At 45.1% G+C, this 19539-nt stretch overlaps 1 protein-coding gene across 1 annotated transcript in view; it reads left to right on the top strand.

Annotated features, from left to right (window-relative positions):
- The window catches only part of ABCA13 (ATP binding cassette subfamily A member 13), a 317064-nt gene that overhangs the window by 26634 nt on the left and 270891 nt on the right, over positions 1-19539 (top strand). Inside the window, exons 4-7 of the mRNA XM_029919211.1 lie at positions 8774-8928; positions 12025-12053; positions 12546-12709; positions 15455-15585. Coding sequence (XP_029775071.1) covers positions 8774-8928; positions 12025-12053; positions 12546-12709; positions 15455-15585 — 479 coding nt within the window. The remainder of the gene's footprint in view (positions 1-8773; positions 8929-12024; positions 12054-12545; positions 12710-15454; positions 15586-19539) is intronic.

The raw sequence follows: 19539 nt of genomic DNA, 5'->3' as shown, positions 1-19539 counted from the left end.
AATCCCACTTGATCATAATGTATAATACTTTTTATATGCTGTTGAATTCGATTTGCTAGTGTCTTGTTGAGTATTTTTGCATCTGTATTCATTAAGGATATTAGCCTGTAATTCTCTTTTTTCATTAGGTCTCTGCCTGGCTTAGGAATAAGAGTGATATGTGCCTCATAGAATGAGTCCAGTAGTCTTCCTTCCATTTCTATTTTTTGGAATAGCTTGAGAAGGATTGGCATTAACTCTGCTTTAAACGTCTGATAGAATTCCCCTGGGAATCCATCTGGCCCTGGGCTTTTATTCGTTGGGAGATTTTTGATAACTAATTTGATTAGTTAACCCACTGGTTATGGGTCTGTTCAGATTTTCTATCTCTTCCCGTTTAAATCTTGGTAGTGCATGTGTGTTTAGAAATTTGTCCATTTCTTCTAGATTGTCCAGTTTGTTGGCATATAATTTTTCATAGTAATCTCTGATGATTGCTTATATTTCTGAGGGATCTGTTGTAATAGATCTATTTCCCTTCATGATTTTGTCTATTTGCATGTTTTCTCTTTTCTTTTTGAGGAGCCTAGCTAGAGGTTTATCAATTTTGTTTATTTTTTCAAAAAACCAACTTGGTTTCATTGATCTGTTCAATTGTTTTTGTGGATTATATCTTGTTTAATTCTGCTCTGATCTTTATTATTTCTTTTCTTTTGCTGGGTTTGGGGTGTTCTTGCTGCTCCCTTTCTAGTTTCCTTAGGTGCTCTGTTAGGTTTTGAGTTTGTGCTTTCTCTAATTTGTTGAGGTAGGCCTGTATTGCAATGAACTTTCCTCTTAAGACTGCCTTTGCTGTGTCCCAGAGAGTTTGAATTGCTGTATTCTCATTTTCATTCGTCTCCATATATTTTTAAATTTCCTCTCTAATTGCCTGATTCACCCAATCATCCTTTAGTAGGGTAGTTTTTAACCTCCACATTTTTGGAGGTTTTCCAGACTTCTTCCTGTGGTTGATTTCGAGTTTCATAGCATTGTGATCTGAAAGTGTGTGTGGTATGATCTCTATTCTTTTATATTTATGGAGGGCTGTTTTATGATCCAGTATGTGATCAGTCTTGGAGAATGTGCCATGTGCACTCGGGAAGAAAGTGAATTCCCTAGAGTCAGGATGCAGAGTTCTAAAGCTATCTATCAATTCCATCTGCTCCAGTGTGCCATTCAGGTCTATTGTTTCTTTAGTGATTTTTTTGTCTGGCTGACCTATCCATTGTTGTAAGTAGGGTATTAAAGTCCCCTGCAATTAGCACATTCTTATCAATAAGATTGCTTTTGTTTGTGATTAATTGTTTTATGTATCTAGGAGCTCCCAAATTCGAGGTGAATATTTAACATGAACCCAAGGAAACGATTTATTTGCTTTCTGCCGGGGGGGGGGGGGGATTTGTTCAAATCTTCAACATCTTTACTGATGTCCTGTCTACTTGTTCGATAAATTGTCAAGAAAGGAACTGAAATCTCCAATCATAATTGTGGATTTTTCTACTTTTCTTTTCAGTTATCTTGGTTTTTGCTGTTTACTTTGAAGCTCTGGTGTTAGTGCAGATACACATTCAGACTGTTTTATTTTCTTCAGGGATCCATTTATCATGACCTAATGGTGCTATACAATGACGTCTATTATGCATATAGTGTATTTTATTATATATGCAACAAATAATATACATAATACACACTATACTATATATGATATGTAGTCTCTATCCCGGGTCATAGTCAATGTTTTGAAGTCTACTTTGATCTTTATGTAGATGCAGTATGTTTCATTAGATTAGTGTCTCATGATCTTTTCCCATCTTTTTACTCTTTGGCTATCTGTATCTTTACATTTAAAGTTTAAAAGGCATTTAGTTGGTTCTTGCTTTATTTTCCAGTCTGGCAATCATTGCCTTTTAACAAAGCCACTATTTATATTTAATATATTGAATTTATGTATTGGCATTTGCTTTCTTTATTTGAGAGAGGGAGAGAGTGAGAGAGAGAGAGATGGAGAGAGAGAGGGAGAGAATCCTATGCATGCTTTCACACCCAGTACAGAATCCTATTCGAGGCTTGATCTCACGACCCCAGGATCCAACCCCAGAGTCTGATGCTCAACCGACTGAGCCACCCAAGCACTCTGGGACTAACTCTCTGCTTTTGTTGTCTCTTCTGTTCTCTCTTTTTCCTCTTTATTGCCTTTATTTATGTAAATTGAGTATTTTTAAATTACACTTTTCTACATTATTGATTTATTAACTCTACCTTTTTGCTGTATTTTGTGAACGACTTCTGTTGTTTCATACTAGGGTATGTGTATGTGTAGGAGTGATTTCCAGAAGCAGATTTCAAAGTCAAGAGATAATACATTTTTAATTTTGATGGTGTTTTCCAAATGCTCCTTTATGGGGATTGTAATATTCCACATCTGTCTTACAAGATGTGAGGATATGTTTTTCCCTGGTGAGGCCTTGTTGAACTTTGACATTTCTGCCAATCTGATTTCTTATCAGTTTCCTTATTTATTTTATGTTTTATTTCATTTCATTTCATTTTTAAAGTAGGCTTTACTTGAGTGTGGGGTTTGAACTCACAACCCTGAGATAAGGAGTCACATGCTTTACCTAGTGGGGCAGTCAGGTGCCTCATCTCATCAATTTCCTGACAAGAAATGATCTATCAGTGCAGTTTTATTTGCATTTTTCTTATTAGGGATGGCAGATCTATTTTTATATCTCCATGTGCAATTTATACTTCTTTTCCCTGTAAGATATTTATTCATGTTCTTTGTCCATATTTCTCTTGGTTCGTTATTTTTCTTGATTTCCACAGGCTCTTTACATATTAAGGAGCTAAATCTTTTGTGATAGCTGTTGTATGTATTCTTACCTGAGTTTGTCATTTACTTATTGACTTTATTTTTTAACTTTCATCTTGAAGTGATTATGACTTAAAAAAGTTGTAAAATAGTACATTGAGTTCAGTTTCCTCAAATAGTGAATTATAATTCTAGTATAATATCAAACAAAGAAATTGACATTGGTACAATATCATTAAGTGGACTCCAGGTCTTAGTCTGTTTCCATCAGTTTTACATGGACTCGTGTGTGTGTGTGTATGTGATATACAATTTGATCTCTTGTATAGGTTCATGGAACCACCATCACAATCGGTATATATCTTGATTGTGTTCAATCAGTATCTTGTATCAATTCAATCAATGCACAGAAAATCCTTTGTGATCTCCCTACATAGGCCAAGCTCACCCCTCTGTCCCCATCTTGTCCCCAACAGCTACTAGTGTGTCCTATGCTTCCATACTCTTCTCATTTTGAGCTGTAATTATACATAAATTACATGATATATAATTATACAAAATTTAGATAAATTTATGTGAGGTCACATAAGGCAACTTAGGTAGAACATAACCTTAGGAGGTGGGTTGGTTGTTTCCCACTGAGTGTGATGCTCTCAAGATCTGTCCGTTGTCTTGTTCTATGTGCCAGTGGTTCATTCTTATTGCTGAAGAGAATTTCAATTTAGATTTCAACAGAAGTTCTTTTCTTAATAGTTATTTTATTGGTAGTTGTTTTTTAATGTGTATTTATTTATTTATTTATTTATTTAGAGAGGGAGTGTGTGCGTGTGTGTGTGTGTGTGCTAGCATGCGCCTTTGAGCTCGAGTCTGTGCAAGCAAGGGAGGGGGAGAGGGGAGAGAGAGAGAGAGAGAGAGAGAGAGTGTCAGTCCCAAGCAGGCTCCACACTGTCAGCACAGACCCCAACATTGGGCCCAACCTCATGACCCTGGGATTATGACTTGATGTGAAACCAAGAGTTGGATGCTTCACTAATGGGGCCGCCCAGACATCCCAGTAGTTTATTTGTTTGTTTATTTATTATTATTATTTAGAGAGAGTGTGTCCACGAGCAGGGGAGGACAGAGAGAGGGAGAGAGAGCTCACCCCAGGTGGGACTCACTCAATATGGGGCTTGAATTCACAAGCCGTGACACCGTGATTTGAGCCAAAGTCAGGTGCTTAACCACACAGGGGCCCCGGGATCCTGTTTGAAAGAGAATTTTCCGAGGGACTCACTGCTGGAGAAACAGTGACTCCAGGGCCCTTTAGTGGGTCTCTGTTTCCTCCTCGGAAACTAAGCAGTGAGCCTGAGCGCTTTTCCTATTTCTGACACTCAGAAGCCCTTTCTGGAACCCGGTGAGCACCTTGGAGGCCCTGAGAGGGCGGCTTCGTTAGCGGTGTGAGAGCTGAGAAAGGAGTTCAGTCACCGACCAACTGGCGTTTTCTTGAGTGTCATGTCCCCCTGCACCCCGACTTCTATCTACGCCTCCTAAGGTCAAGCATTCCTTGGTAACGGCCCAAAGACAGTCTTGGACTCGGGAAGGCAGCCCTGTCTCTCCACCCACACCCCAGGTTCTGGGACCTGGCTGGGGCCGCTCGCACGCCCTCTCTCATACCTGCATACAGGCGTGTGCACACGCTCACACGTCAGTGTTTAATCCCGGGACTCTCTATGTATATTTCCTGCCATAAACATTTCTTATGCCAGTTGCAGTTCACGATCTGCTCTTACAGACAGTCAAGGTACTTTGGAAATAGTAACTGGGAAAAGAACATGTAAGCTGTTCATCATTACAGCAATTTCCATAGTGGGATAACGCTGCACGTTCCCAGGAGAGAGTCCAAGGGTCCTTTTATTTATTTATTTAATTTCTAAATTTAAACTCAAGATGGTTAACGCACAGTGTAGTATTGATTTCAGGAGGAGAATTTAACGGTGCATCACTTACCTCTAACACTCGGGGCTGTCCCAACAGGTGCCCTCATTAATGCCCGTCACCCTTCTAGCCCCTCCCCCCACCCCCATCAACCTCCCACTTTGTTCTCTGTATCTAACAGTCTCTTACGGTTTGCCTCCCTCTCTGTTTTGATTCGATTTTCCCTTCCCTTCCCTTGTGTTCATCTGCTGTGTTTCTCAAATTCCATAGCAGAATGAGATCACAGGATGTTTTTCTGTGACTGGCCTACCTTGCTGAGCGTCATACACTAGTTCCGTATAGTGGAACACGACTCAGCGATGAAGAAGGATGACGTCTTGGCACACCACACCACAACGTGGGTGGAACCAAACGTCCTTTGAATCCTTTCGGACGAGGCCACGACAAGTAATAAGTGCTTTCTTGTGGTTGACCTCACTCAAAGTGAAGGCCGCCCTTGAAGAGGTGAGGTTTCCACGGAGTGTGAGGGAAGGTGACAGGTGACATCCAGCGTGTGGCTGTGTGGGCCTGGCTGTGTCACTGCCTGGACTTTCAGCAAATCCACTTAGACTCTCTGGGCCTCGTTCCTCCCTGTCTAGCTGGACTGTACCCTGAAGGGGCTTGAATTGGTTTTTACTCATGTGTCAGGGTTGTTGGGTCTGTTCTGACCTGGTGACGGGTCAAGTGACGGTGTCCAAGGGAGGGATCAGACAAGCTTTGATGTTATTTCGTGACCGGTTTACCTGCTGACAACTGTTACTTTGTGGTCACAGTGTTCCCTAACTTGTAAAGTATAGGAATTGGGATTGAACAAAATCTCGTAGGCTCTGCAACTCTCCAATCAGGAATAATGCCCCCAGTTTCAGTTTTGTGTTCTCCTGGATGTGCTACATGTGACAGGACCCCTGATCCCTCCAACACACCCCCAGCAGCTTGTGAAATGATTTCCTATTTTATTTTAAGTCTATTGTGCCTTACTGCTTAAAAATAAATTCCCCCTGGAGGTGCCTGAGTGGCTTGGTGGGCTGGGTGTTTGACTTTGGCTTAGGTTGTGATCTCATGGCTCGTGGGTTCAAGCCCTGCATTGGGCTCTGTGTTGACAGCTTGGGAGCCTGGAGCCTGTTTCAGATTCTTGTTCTTGCTCTCTGCACTTCCCCGGCTCGAAGTCTTTCTCTGTCTCTTTCTCTCTCAAAACTAAATAAGCATTAAAATAAATTTAAAAAATCCCACTGAATTTGAGACTAGCTATAGATTGAATGGACAGGGCGAATTTCAGATGTGGCGAGAAGTAAAAAAAAAAAAAATCTTCCCTCCATAGGTGATATATATCTATAGTTAAGAAGAAGATAGCAATTTTGACCTCCTTTTCCAATTAGAATTGCTCAGTGTATATTTTCCCATGTGAGAGGTTAGTGCATGGACATGGGCGTCTGGACAGCTGGGAGGCCTGGGACCCAGATGCAGATTCTGCGTGAACAGCTTACCTGCTGGTCCCTTTGCTCCTTCCACTCTGACCCCCTCCCAGGGAGCACCTCCCAGGGCCCTGTTATTAAAGTCCACAGGAAACTTCTTCAGAGACACATGTGGTCACTCATTTGTTCGTTCTCTGGGAATTGGTCCTAGGAGTTTATGTATTTTATGTCTGTTGTCTGCTAGCAGGAAGATTATTCAAAGCTAAAATAAATTAAAGGCGGGGCACCTGGGTGACTCAGTTGGTTAAGCATCCAACTTCGGCTCAGGTCATGAGCTCACGGTTCGTGAGTTTGAGCCCCGCATTAGGCTCTGTGCTGACAGCTCAGAGCTGGAGCCTGTCTTCGGATTCTGTGTCTCCCTCTGTCTCTGACCCTCCCCTGTTCCCGCTGTCTCTCTCTGTCTCTCTCAAAAAAAAAAAAAACCAAAAGAAAACATTAAAATAAAATTAAAGGCATGGGGCACTTGGGCGTCTCAGTCGGCTCAGTCGTTTGAGCATCCAACTTTGGCTCAGGTCGTGATCTCATGGTTTGTGAGTTCAAGCCCCACATCAGGGTCTCTGCTGACAGCACAGAGCCTGCTTCAGATCCTCTGTCCCCTTCTCTTTCTGCCCCTCCCCTGCTTTCCCTTTCCCTCAAAAACAATATATAAAATATAGAAGTAATTAAAAATATATAAACAATAAAATAATAAAAATTAAAAATGAAATGAAATGAAATCAAATCAAAGGCAAATAAAAACCTGAAGAGGGGCACCTGGGTTGAATGAGTGTCAGACTCCTGATGTCAGCTCAGGCCTTGATCTCAAAGGTGTGAGTTCAGACCCCACATTGGGCTCCATGCTGGGCGTAAAACCTACTTAAACAAACCAACCGACTCAAGAAAATGTTTCTCACAAATGTGACGAATAGACACTATGTTTAAAGCCTAAATAGCGAACATCCCAATGGAAAATGGGACAGCAGCCTGAATATCCAGCCCACCGCAGCCCCCCTTGGAAAGGGGTCTCTGGCTTCTGTCCTGGTGTCCACAGGGTATCGTGAACGAGGGCCTCAGTGACACCTCCACGTCCCGCGCTGTACAGCCGTCCTGCTCTCCTGGGGCGGAGACCCCCTGCCCACCCCTACCCTGGACGTCCCACAGCTTCCCTCTCCCCAAAGCCCCTCTCCGTGGGGCCGGAGATTTGTTCTGTCAGGCATGTAAGATGTGCAGACGTGGAAATCACAACAGGACCAACCCTCGGTATCCCTAGGGAATGGGGTCACCCTGGGAGGGGCTGTCCCTCCAGGGCCAGCGGTCAGCAGCCAGGTGTCAAGGCCTCGGAAATGCAAAAAATAAAGCGGATGTCACCTTGAGTTCTTTAAAGGCCCAGAGGGATGTATGTGTGTCTGTCTACCTCCCTCGTTCTCTTTTTTCCTTTATTAAATATTTATTATTTTTGAGAGATAGCGAGACTGAGCATGAGCAGGGGAGGGGCAGAGAGAGAGGGAGACACAGAATCTGAAGCAGGCTCCAGGCTCTGAGCTGTCAGCACAGAGCCAGTGTGGGGCTTGAACCCACGAACTGTGAGATCATGACCTGAGCCAGTCAGCGCTTACCCGACTGAGCCCCCCGGATGCCACCATCCCCCTCTTTCAAAGCCTGACCATCCCTTCCACCCTGTCTTTGTGGACTTTGCCTGACCCCCATGACCAGAGGTCTCTTCTAGAATTGAAATGAGACCCCGTTGTCTCTGGTGAACCCTGTCCCAGCTCCCCCTGGTCTGGTGCCCACGCAGGGTCCCGCCCGGGACCATCATGTGGCCTCATGTGTTCACACCACACACTTCTCTGTCTCGTTCTCTTGCCTCCCCCTCTCCCCTTCTCTGTCTGTGTCTCTCTCCCTGTCTGACCCCTCAGCCCCTTCCCATCGCTGGGCCTTTGCACCCGTGGTCTCCGGCGGATATACCCCTGGACCCCAGTCTTTCCATTGCTGGGCCATTTCGTCTTCCAAATGTCAGCCTGAGAGAACGGGAAGGGGGGACTTGGCCTCCCCCTGGCCTGCCTGAGCGCCTTCTGGGACACCCAGCCTTTCCACTCCTTCCCCAGCTTCTCGCCTGGCCGGCTCAACCACCACTGGGAGGCACACCTGCTCACCTCCCTCCTGTGTCCTCCATGCACATGGGGCCTGGGCCTGGGCCAGTCACGGAGACACGGTCCCCAGCCCCTCTCACGGGGAGTCCTGTGAGAGGGAAATGTGGGGCCACCAATAGCCAGATACGGTGGTTAAGCGTCACGGATAATGGAGATTGAGGACAACTTTGTAATTTTTGATTGGCAGACATTTTTGTAAAAATGACATTTTGCTTTCCAGATGAAGGTCAAGGACAGAGGGTCCCAGGGCAGGTGGGTGGGAGCATTAACACGTGCCAGGTCAGTGGACGTTGCGTCGGCACTTGGTGCCAAGAACCTGTGAAACTGCGAGGCAACGGCCTCCTGCACAGAATGATGTTCATGGTGCTCATTCCCCTTATTTCAAGTTCGTCCAGGTTCGGGGCTGCAGCTGGCTGTCCCAAGAAGGTCAACGACCTGGCCTTTCTGGAGGAGATGCAGGGCCTTGCCGAGGAAATTTATGACGTGGTGGGCAAGGCAAAAGTCTTACGGGAACTCTGGGCAGGAAGATCCAAGCATCCAGGCAAGTCCATCTCTGTCTGTCCTTCCCCGACCCGGACCCGGGCTGAGTGGGCCCCACAGAACCTAGAGTGTCCTTAAAAAGCTTATTTAAGGGCTAGTTCTCCATTTTTGCCCCATGTTGTGGGGCTCAGTAGGAGGTGCACCCTCTGTGTGTGAGGCACGGCTGTGGGCTGGTCATGAGGGTGGGCCGCTTGGGACGGGGCGTGAGAGGGAACACAACCCATCCTTGGTCCCCTCCACACACACACACACACACACACACACACACACACACACTCACTCACTCACACTCCTGATTCCTTCCCCCTCCTGGTTGAGTTGGATTGGGCTTTCAACATTAGTGACAATTTAAGATCTTTTTCTTTTTAAGTTTATTTATTTAATTTGAGAGAGAGCAAGCAGGGAGGGGCAGAGAGAGAGAGAGAGAGAGAGTGTGTCAGAGGATCCAAAGCCGGCTCCACACTGGCAGTAGAACCCAGTGCGGGACTCGAACTCATGAACCGTGAGATCATGACCTCAGTCAAAATCAAGAGTGGACGTTTAACCGTCTGAGCCACTCAGGCACCCCAAGGTCTTTGATGATTCGGTTTCTTTATAAAAATTAAAAAAATATATATTTATTTTTTTGAGAGAGACCGAGTATGACCAGAGGAGGGGCAGAGAGAGAGGGAGACACAGAATCGGAAGCAGGCTCCAGGCTCCGAGCTGTCAGCACAGAGCCTGACGCGGGGCTCAAACTGTGAGATCATGACCTGAGCTGAGCTGAAGGCAGGCACTTTACCAACTGAGCCTCCCAGGGGCTAATCAAATGGTTAGCCTGCTCTGAAGACAAACCTTCTGGGTTATAGGGCCAGTTACCTTTGCTCATGACAAAGCACACCCATGTCCGATGTGGCTCTGCTCTTACATGTTAATCCAGGAGAGAGAAAGAGCAATGGAAACAGAGCTCAGAGAGCCTGGCTCAGCTGAGGGGAGGCGTCCATCTTGTGAGAAGGCCACCGCCCGCCATCAGTTTAGCCTGCCATGGCTGTGAATGTGCCTTGTGAGCTGGTACCACGGCCGCCCTGCCCACTCCTCCTGCCCCCTCCCCCGTCTTTGTCAAGTGTTAGGACATTTTATGTGAGCTCAGTTTGAATCTCGGGTGCACAGCACACAAGTTTTTAGTGGGTCTCCAAAATGATGTACTTACAGTGAAAAAATATTCATTGTTTATCTGACATTCAAATTTAACCCTACATGGTGAATTTTTATTTGTGAAATCTAGCAACTCTAGGTTCCTGCCTTAAATGTTTCTTTTCTTTGCTTTTTTTAAACATTATTTATTTATTTATTTATTTATTTATTTATTTATTTTTTAGAGAGAATGAGAATCATGGAGAGGGGGCAGGAGAGGAGAGGAGAGGCAAGAGAGAGTGAGAGAGAATCCCAAACAGGCTCCATGCTCAGGACAGAGCCCCATTTGGGGCTCTATCTTACGACCCTGGGATCATGTCCTGGGTTGAAATCAAGAGTTGGACGCTCAACCTACTGAGCCATCCAGGCGGCCCTATAAAATCTGGCTTTCAATATTCTGTGAAACAGAACTAATTTTTTTTCCCCAGATGAGCCTTTATCTCCACCTTATGTTCAGTCTGCTGCAATCTGAGCAGTTTTTCGTGGCCTGACCCTCCTGTCACACGGGACGCTTGTCACTCAGACTTGCGGGTTTCCATTCTAAACGTTTCCCCGATTCTCCAGACACCAGCTGGGTGTCTTTACAGCCTAATTCAGTTCTGATGCAACTATCTTTGAGTGTACCGCCCACAGGGTGGGGGCTCAGTCCCCCCCAGCCCTGCTTCTGATTCCCTGTTGCAGGTAGTGGATCCCAGGTACCCACACTTTTGTAGGAATTCCCTACAAATCGAAGGTTCCCATGACCCCTCCTTGGGTTTGATTAATTTGCTGGAACTGCCCACAGACCTCCGAGAGATACTCACGGATTTATTGTAAAAGATACTCTTGGGGCAGCTGGGTGGCTCAGTCAGTTGAGCGTCTGACTTTGGCTCAGGTCACGATCTCACCGTCCGTAGGTTTGAGCCCTGCATTGCACTCTGTGCTGACAGCTAGCTCAGAGCCTGGAGCCTGTCTTCAGATCCTGTGTCTCCCCCTATCTCTGACCCTCCCCTGCTCATGCTCTCTCTGTCTCTCAAAAATAAATAACATTAAAAAAAATTTTTTTAAGTTTAAAAGATACTGTAAATGGCACAGAGGAACAGCCAGAGGAAGAGGCACTTGGGGCCAGGTCCGGAAGGTTCTTCCATCCCTGTTGAGTTGAGTGTTCATTAGCCAGAAGCACTCCCAATCCTGTCTTTGGAGGGTTTTATGGTGGTTACATTAGGGATGGTGTAACTGGTGAGCTCACTGGCTGTCGGGGATTAGCCCAGTCTGTAGCCCTCTCCCCTCCCTGGACATCTAGGACAATCCTAGCCCCAGACTCACCCTCCTTGGGGGAGGGCAGCCCCCATCCAACCCTCTCTGAGGTCCCCAGACCCTGGGCATCTCATCGGCACACAAGAGACACTTTTATCATTCTAGAAATTTTCAGTCTCACGAAGCTCACCTGTCAGGAACCAAGACCAAATAGAACAAGGCTGCCCACATCACCCCATGACCCCAGAAATCTGGTGCCAGAGCCGAGGGCAGAGGAGAATCTGTGTATTTTCTATCATGTCCCAGTGTGAGTCCCCGTATAACCTGAAAAGCCATGAACTTCACTTTTCTTCCCTTCAAGTTTTTCCTTTTTCCTCTTCCCCTCTGTTCTATCCCGAGACTCAAAATGCCTGCGGCATCAGAGACGAATAGCATAATAAATACCTGTTTGGCAAATTACTGGGATTTACTTAACCAGTTAAATCATTTTCCGGGCATCTATTTAATATTCCTTTGCTTTGGAAACCCAAAGTGACTATTTCCTTCAGACTTATCCTTCAGTCTGAGTGTCCTCATGTTTGGGGCCAGGGTTTGTGATAGGTGACTCGATTCGAGACCTAAAATAGGTGCTCAGCAAATGGTCTCTGACTGCCTATTAAACTAATATCTGAAATCTCTTTTATTGTAGATTCTTCTCATGGCTCTGGTTTGTTAGCGGTAAGTATTTTAACAAAAATCTGAAACTTTGTCCCCAGAGATATACTGGTTAAGTTCAAAGCACTGGTTTTTATTTTATTTTTCGAATACTTCTTTTTCTATCTTCTTTTTTATTTTTATTTCCTAATGTTTATTTTTGAAGGAGAGAGAGACAGCATGAGCAGGGGAGGAGCGGAGAGAGAGGGAGACACAGAATCCGAAGCAGGCTCCAGGTTCTGAGCTGTCAGCACAGAGCCCGACACGGGGCTCGAACTAAAAAACTGTGAGATCGTGACCTGAGCCGAAGTCGGAAGCTGAACTGATTGAACCACCCAGGCGCCCCCATTTTTACATTATTTAAAATCTCAACCTGACGGACAGGCTTTCAAATCTTATCTGTTCCATCCCAGGCCTGAGTCTCTTTGGCTAACATTCCCAGCAGCCAAACTAGCACTGCTAATGTGAATATTAACAACACGCAAGAGGGAGATTCTTGGTATTTTTTCCCATCAGATGGACCTCAATAGGACCGAGGAGGTGATCTCAAAATTGGAAAAGCTCCATCAGCAGCCCCACATCTGGGATTTTCTACTTCTGCTGCCGAGACTGTACGCGCAGGACACTGGCATCGAAGACCGGATCCGTGGGGGCGTCCGCCTGCTCCGGGCAGCGCTGGAGTAAGTGCAAGAGAAAACTCTAACCAACGATAGGCCTGCTGGGCTTTTTCTCTTCACTTTTGTTCATAGGGGAATCTATATCTCTGGGTACATCTCGTATTTGATGCAAGAAAAAAAAATCCAGAATCATGGCACCCTAAAGTGGCTGGGACCTCGGGTCCCCGTGCAAGCTCCTGTGTACTTGTGCAAATATTTTATACGCGTGCAGTCAAGTTGTCCAGAACCCACTGCCCCTGATCGAAGCAGTTTAACATTACATCCTTAACACTTCCTATATTCCTGTAGTCTTCAAATTATCATTTTAATTATTATTACTGTTATTATTATTTAAAGATTTTATCTTGTAAATAATCCCACACCCAACATGGGTCTTGAACCCACAACCCCAAGGTCAAGAGTCACGCTCTACTGACTGAGCTAGCCAGGCACCTCTTTTAAATGATCATTTAAAAAATTATTTTAATGTTTATTTATTTTTGAGAGAGAGAGAGAGAGAGCATGAACGTAGGAGGGGCAGAGAGAGAGGGAGACAGAATCTGAAGCAGGCTCCAGGCTCTGAACTGTCAGCACAGAGCCTGACACGGGGTTTGAACTGGGAGATCATGACCTGAGCTGAAGTCAGATGCTCACCTGACTGAGCCACCCAGTTGCTCCTCAAATGAGTATTTTTAATGGATGCTATTTTAATATTCCATTTTGGTAAGATATTCCATACCATGATTTGGTTTTTTTTATAATTTGTAATTGGACTTTTATGTTTTTTAAAAGTTTTTTTTACTATCAGAGATGTGACATGAATGCAATAGTTTTAACGAATTTCTTCTTTTTGCTTTTTTTTTTTTGATGTTTATTTTGAGAGAGAGCATGAGCTGGGGAGAGGCAGAGAGAGAGGGAAGAGAGAGAATCTCAAGCAGCTTCTGCAGTGTCAGCACAGAATCTGATGGGGGCTCGATCCTACGAACCATGAGATCATGACCTGAACTGGGATCGAGAGTCGGATACCTAACCAACTGAGCCACCTAGGCCCGTTTGTCAATGTAGGACAATGGAGCGTGTATTTGATAGTTTGTTGGTTTGATTTGTAACTTTTATATGTGAATAGAGTGCATGTGTTTCCACACGCTTCCTGCTCTCAGCCCTGAATATATGAGCGTGGGCAGTGAGTGGGCCCTTTGGAGAGAGACAGAATTCGAACTTAGAGGTTATTGCTGAAAGTTGTCGAATCGTCAGAGCCGGCGTTAATTTCACTTCCCTGGTTTGCTTCGGTGACATAATATCAGGAAAATCTGCATGAAGTATGTTCATTTTGCTTCAATGATTAAAGAAACTCACAGAAAGCAACTACCATTCTTAAAAAATGAAGAAAATCTGCATTATTAGAAATATGTATTTGTACGTGGTATTGGCTGGTAACGGTGAATCTTGCCACCCTGGCATATTCTTCATCATACAAGGCTAGAGAGAGCTCCTTAAAGAGGAGCTACAAGAAAATAACCTGCAGCTACAGCTTATGTACTGTGGGTCTCTTGTTGCTAAAATTTAGACCTATTCTTTAAAAATTTTTTTTTAAATGTTTTATTTATTTTTGGGAGACAGACAGAGTGTGAGCAGGGGAAGGTCAGAGAGAGGAGACACAGAATCCGACACAGGCTCCAAGCTCCGAGCTGTCAGCACAGAGCCAGACATGGGGCTCGAACCCACAAACTGTGAGAGCATGACTTGAGCTGAAGTCGGCTGCTTAACCGACTGAGCCACCCAGGTGCCCCCCAATTTAGACATATTCTGACTTCAGTTGAGTGGATTTTCTAATTTACAAGCTTAAGTTTTAAAAAATTTTTTAACTTTTTAAAAAATTTTATTTTTGAAAGAATGAGACAGAGCCCAAGTGGGGGAGGGGCAGAGAGAGAGGGAGACACAGAATCTGAAACAGACTTCAGACTCTGAGCTGTCAGCATGGAGCCCCATGCGGGGCTCGAACTCACTAACCATGAGATCATGACCTGAGCAGAAGTTGGACGCTTAAATGACTGAGCTACCTAGATGCCCCCAAGCTTAATTATTTGTAATTATACTTAATATAATTACTTATTAAAAATTTTTAAATGTTTATTTATTTTTGAGAGTGAGAGAGAGCATGAGCAGGGGAGGAGCAGGAGAGAGGGAGACACAGAATCTGAAGCAGGTTCCAGGCTCTGAGCTGTCAGCACAGAGCCCAACGCAGGGCTCGAACCCACGAACTGTGAGACATGACCTTAGCCGAAGTTGGATGCTTATTGACTGAGCCACCCAGGCATCCCTATAATTACTTATAAAATATTGATATTTAAAGAATAAAGTGAGCACAATTTAAATGCAGATCCCCTGAAGCGTCTCGTTCTGTGAAATGGGTCGGCAACCCCTTAATGTGCCTGTGACATGGTCAGCAAAGGGTTTGGGGTATGAGGCCTTCCAAGAGGCCACCTCCAAATTTTAAACCGATGATCTGAACTTGATGCATCCAGCCTGCCCGCCCATTTCTTTGCTGAGATGACAGGTCTGGCTGGCTTTGCCAGGTGACCATTAGTCCCCAGCCGAGGGAGTGTAGGGCGTAGGGTGGCATTTGAAGCCACAGTGAATGCCTGCCTGTGGGTCCCTGGTTGGCCACGTCCTGCAAAGGGCTGGGGTCTGGCTGGCAGGCAAGTGTGAGTGTGTGCAGCCTGTTTTGCTGAGCCCGCTCATGTTGCTTTGGTTTTATTTTCGTTCCAGCTCTTTAACAACGTTGGAAGATTTAGACTGGCTGCCCCTCAATCACACTTTTTCCACGGTTTCTGAAGTGGTGTTGAATGTGACCATTTCAACCCTGACATTCCTGCAGGAGCGTGGAGCGCCCACCCCGGGTAGGTGCCACCAAGAGCACGTGTGAAATTCCAAGTGTTTTCCCTCGTGACCTTCATGAGCTGAGATGCTGTTCGAAAAATGATTTGATGAAAATGCCAAATGGAAAAACGATCCCATTATTCCTATGAATACAAGGTAGAAGGAGACTGAAAGTTTGGAGCCCAAAACTGCATTTGACTTTCCATGATTGTCGAAAGTCTGTGGCCATGTCTGATAAACGGGCGATTTTAAATTAGGAAATATGTGATTTTAAGGTTCTTTTAAAAAAGATGGTTACTTATTAATTTTGAGAGAGACAGAGGAAGAGGGAGAGGGAGAGGGAGAGAGAGAGAGGGAGGAAGAGAGAATCCTAAGCAGGGTCCATGCTCAGTGCTGAGCCAACACAAGGCTTGATCCCTTGAAATCATGACTTGAGCCGAAATCAAGAGTTGGACGCTCAACTGACTAGCTACCCAGGTGCCCCTAGAATTCTTTAATTTGGTGTCTTCTCAGGTTAGACATATCCTTGGTTCTGTGATTTGAATCTTTTCTCTCTCCTCTGCTCCTATTTGGGAGAAATATTTGAAAAATGGTGAGGTTGATGAGACGTGGTAGGTGGCTGTGGGTTTGGAAAGCTCACTAGCTGAATGAACAAACCCCTTCTGCAGGGAAAGGGATGGAATTGCTTAGCTCTAGTCTTGACCCACGATATTCTTTCTTGCATTTTTTTTATTGAAGATTTATTTTACTTAGGGGACAACTGGGTGGCTCAGTCTGATGAACGTCTGACCCTTGATTTCGGCTCAGGTCATGATCCCAGGTTTGTGGGAACCAGCTCGTGTCGGGCTCTGCACCAAGCATGGAGCCTGCTTGGGATTGTCTCTCTTACCCTCTCTCTGTCCCTCCCCTCCTAGGACGCATGTGCCCTTTCTCTCTCTCTCTCTCTCTCTCTCTCTCTCTCTCTCTCTCTCTCTCTCTCAAAAATACATTTTTTAGGGGGAGGGGGGAGGGGAAGGGGGTGATGGACATGGAGGAGGGCACTTCTCGGGAGAAGCACTGGGTGTTACATGGAAGCCAACTTGACAATAAACTATAAAAGAAAAAAATAAATAAAAGTTTTTTTAGAAAAAAGAATATTTTGTGTTGACAAATAAAATGGTATGTGTTTAAAGTGTACAGTGTGACAGTTTGAGACACGTGTACATAGTGCAGTCAACATCACGATGGCATTAACGAGCCCGTCTATCACCTCCCTGAGTTAGTTACCTTTTCTTTGGTGATAACACTAAGGTCTCTTAGCAAATTTCAAGTATACAGTGCACTATTACTGATTATAGTCAGCTGGCTCTACATTAGATCTCCAGAACTTATTCATCTTATAACTAAAAGTTTGCACTCTTTGACCAGCATCTTCCCATTTCCCCACCTCCCAGCCCCCATAGGCAGTATTCAACTCTGTTTGGTGTATAATTTCTTGAATTGTCAACTGGACCTGAATATTTTACTTTTAGCTTTTTCTTTCTTTCTCTACTTCTGTCTCTTTCTGTAAAGAAGATTCATGGAGCAAACTGTGGAGTTATAATTCATACATTTCATCTATCCATCATTCATGTACCCACCCACACATTCATCCATCTGTCCACTCACCCACCACCCTCCACACATCCATCCATTTATCCACCCACTCACTTATCCACCCACATATCTATTCATCTATCTGTCTACCCATCTATGCACCCATCCATCTATCCATTCATGCACCTGTCCACACAACCATTTATCTATCTACCCACTCACCCATCCACCTACCCACCCATACATCCATCCACCCACCCACCTATCCATCCATCCACCTGTCCACACATCCATTCATCCACCCATCTACCCACACACCCATCCATCCATTCGTTCTCTCCTTCAGTAAATGCTTATTGAGTATGTTCTATGAACCAAACACTGTTCCACCAGTGGGAATAAAAGACTGAATAATACATGGTTCTTGCTGTCAGAGAAGTCATGTTGGTCCAGCAGAGAGATGCATCAATGAAGAAAAACCAAAGCCCACAGAGTAGGGATCTGGCATTGCTTTCAGGAAAAGCATCAAGGAGAAGTTTAGAAGGATGAGTTCTAATTCATCAAAGACATGAGGAAGCATGGCTAGGAAGAACTGTATGTGAAGCTCTTGGCCTTGTAAGGACCCCATTGTCTTTGATGTTCAGTGTTTCTGGGATGTGGGTGATGGCAGGAGGTGATCCAGAAAGAGATCCTGGGCCAGATCACAGAAGAACTCTGGATCAGCAGTTAGATGTGCCTTGTGCGAAGACGTTGCTGGCACAGATAGGAGGGGTAGGGTGGGAGCAGGCAGGCCTGGGGCCAGAAGCCCAGGGTGCTGTTCTCTCTGTCTGGCCTTGACTCTTAAAGTCTATCTCCTGACCTATGTAAGGAGGTGCTTACACACAGATTCCTACCCCTTCTAGATTTTTCTGGCTCTTTGGAACAGCCTAATATGACACCCTCCATCACCCCAGTCACACCGGTTATTTCTGCTGCTGGTGACTCCGTGTAGGGATGTCCTCTGCCCCCCCAGGAGTGCTTCTCCGTGGCTCTGCAAGAGGAAAGACAAGTCATTAACATGCATTTTGCTTCTCCCGCAGGTGATTATAGCAGAAACCACTAGTCTTTCTGCTCAGAACAAAACCCAGAGGTTCAGGTGGGGGTGGGTGACCCACAAAATAACCTCACCGCAGCCTCCCTGAGATCTCACTCATAAGAGACTCCTCAGATCAAGTTTTCATACATGATCCGAATTTCAACAACAGATTTGTCGCACAACTGGCTCCAAAAGTTCGGCTAAGAATCTAATTAAAAGAAGCAATTTTCTATCAATTGCCAGTGAGTGAGAGCTGAGGAACACTACTACCAAACCCCTTGAGGCAACTAAAAATTGTCCTCCTGTTTCTTCTATCCAAGAAAAACCCCTTTGCCTCAGGAGTGGATCACAAAAGGTGAAGGGGGAAGAGACGTGGCCCCGTCAGTGACTCGGGGCCAACGACCCGGGCATGTTACTCATTGAAGTTGTTAATTCACATAATCTGAGCTCTGCATTCAACCGTGGGTTTCAGAATGCAGCTGCCTTTCACTTTCTGGATTGTTATAGTTTTATACCCATCAGTGACTGGTGTCACTGTGTTCCCCTCCCTTCTAGAATTCTGTGAGTAATTCTGATATACCAATCCGTAGGGATTAGTGGTTACAACCCAGGGTTGGGGATCAGATCTGGGTTTGAGTCATGACTAAATCTAGCTCAGGACCTTGAGGGACTCTGGATGGCTGCTTCCTTCTCCCCCAAAATAGAATAATTACTGCACCTGCCTTGTGTGTAGTGGGTAACTTGCCAGGTGAGGAAAATGCCTTCGATACATAACAGATGCTAGCTTAAAATCTCAGAACCAGACCTTGACCCCTTTATGCAAAGACACCCAGACTGAGAACGAGGAGTCTTGGACTCCTGGGTTCTGTCCTTCTTCAACGCCTTCCTAAAGTTCCCTGTGGCTGGGCCTTTTCTGTAAGTGACAGGACTGTGCCTTTTCTGTAGAACTATGGTGTTAACTTAAGGGCCCCGAGAGGTCATGCACGTGTGGATGGTTTTGTGGTCCTCTGCACATATGGACACTCTGCAGATGCCTGTTGATCATGGTCTGAAATAGTCTCGCTGTCTGAATTTCAGGTGAAGGCTCACCTTGGAACTTACAAGCTTTTATGTTTGTAATCGCCGAGCCCCACTCACAAAAATTACATCAAACCTGGGGGTCTTGGAATTATGTTTTGGGCATGCCTTTTCCAGGTGGCATTGCTGAATTATTTGGGTATCTAATGAGCTTTATTATTTTTTATTTCAATGTTTATTTATTTTTGAAAGAGTGCAAGTTGGGGAGGGTCAGAGAGAGAGGGGGACAGAGGGTCCGAAGTGGGCC

Source organism: Suricata suricatta, chromosome 2 (assembly GCF_006229205.1).
Source record: "Suricata suricatta isolate VVHF042 chromosome 2, meerkat_22Aug2017_6uvM2_HiC, whole genome shotgun sequence".
In the NCBI taxonomy this organism is placed as follows: Eukaryota; Metazoa; Chordata; class Mammalia; order Carnivora; family Herpestidae; genus Suricata; species Suricata suricatta.
The sequence above is the reverse complement of the archived record's forward strand: the minus strand, read 5'-3'. Positions and strand labels throughout refer to the sequence as shown.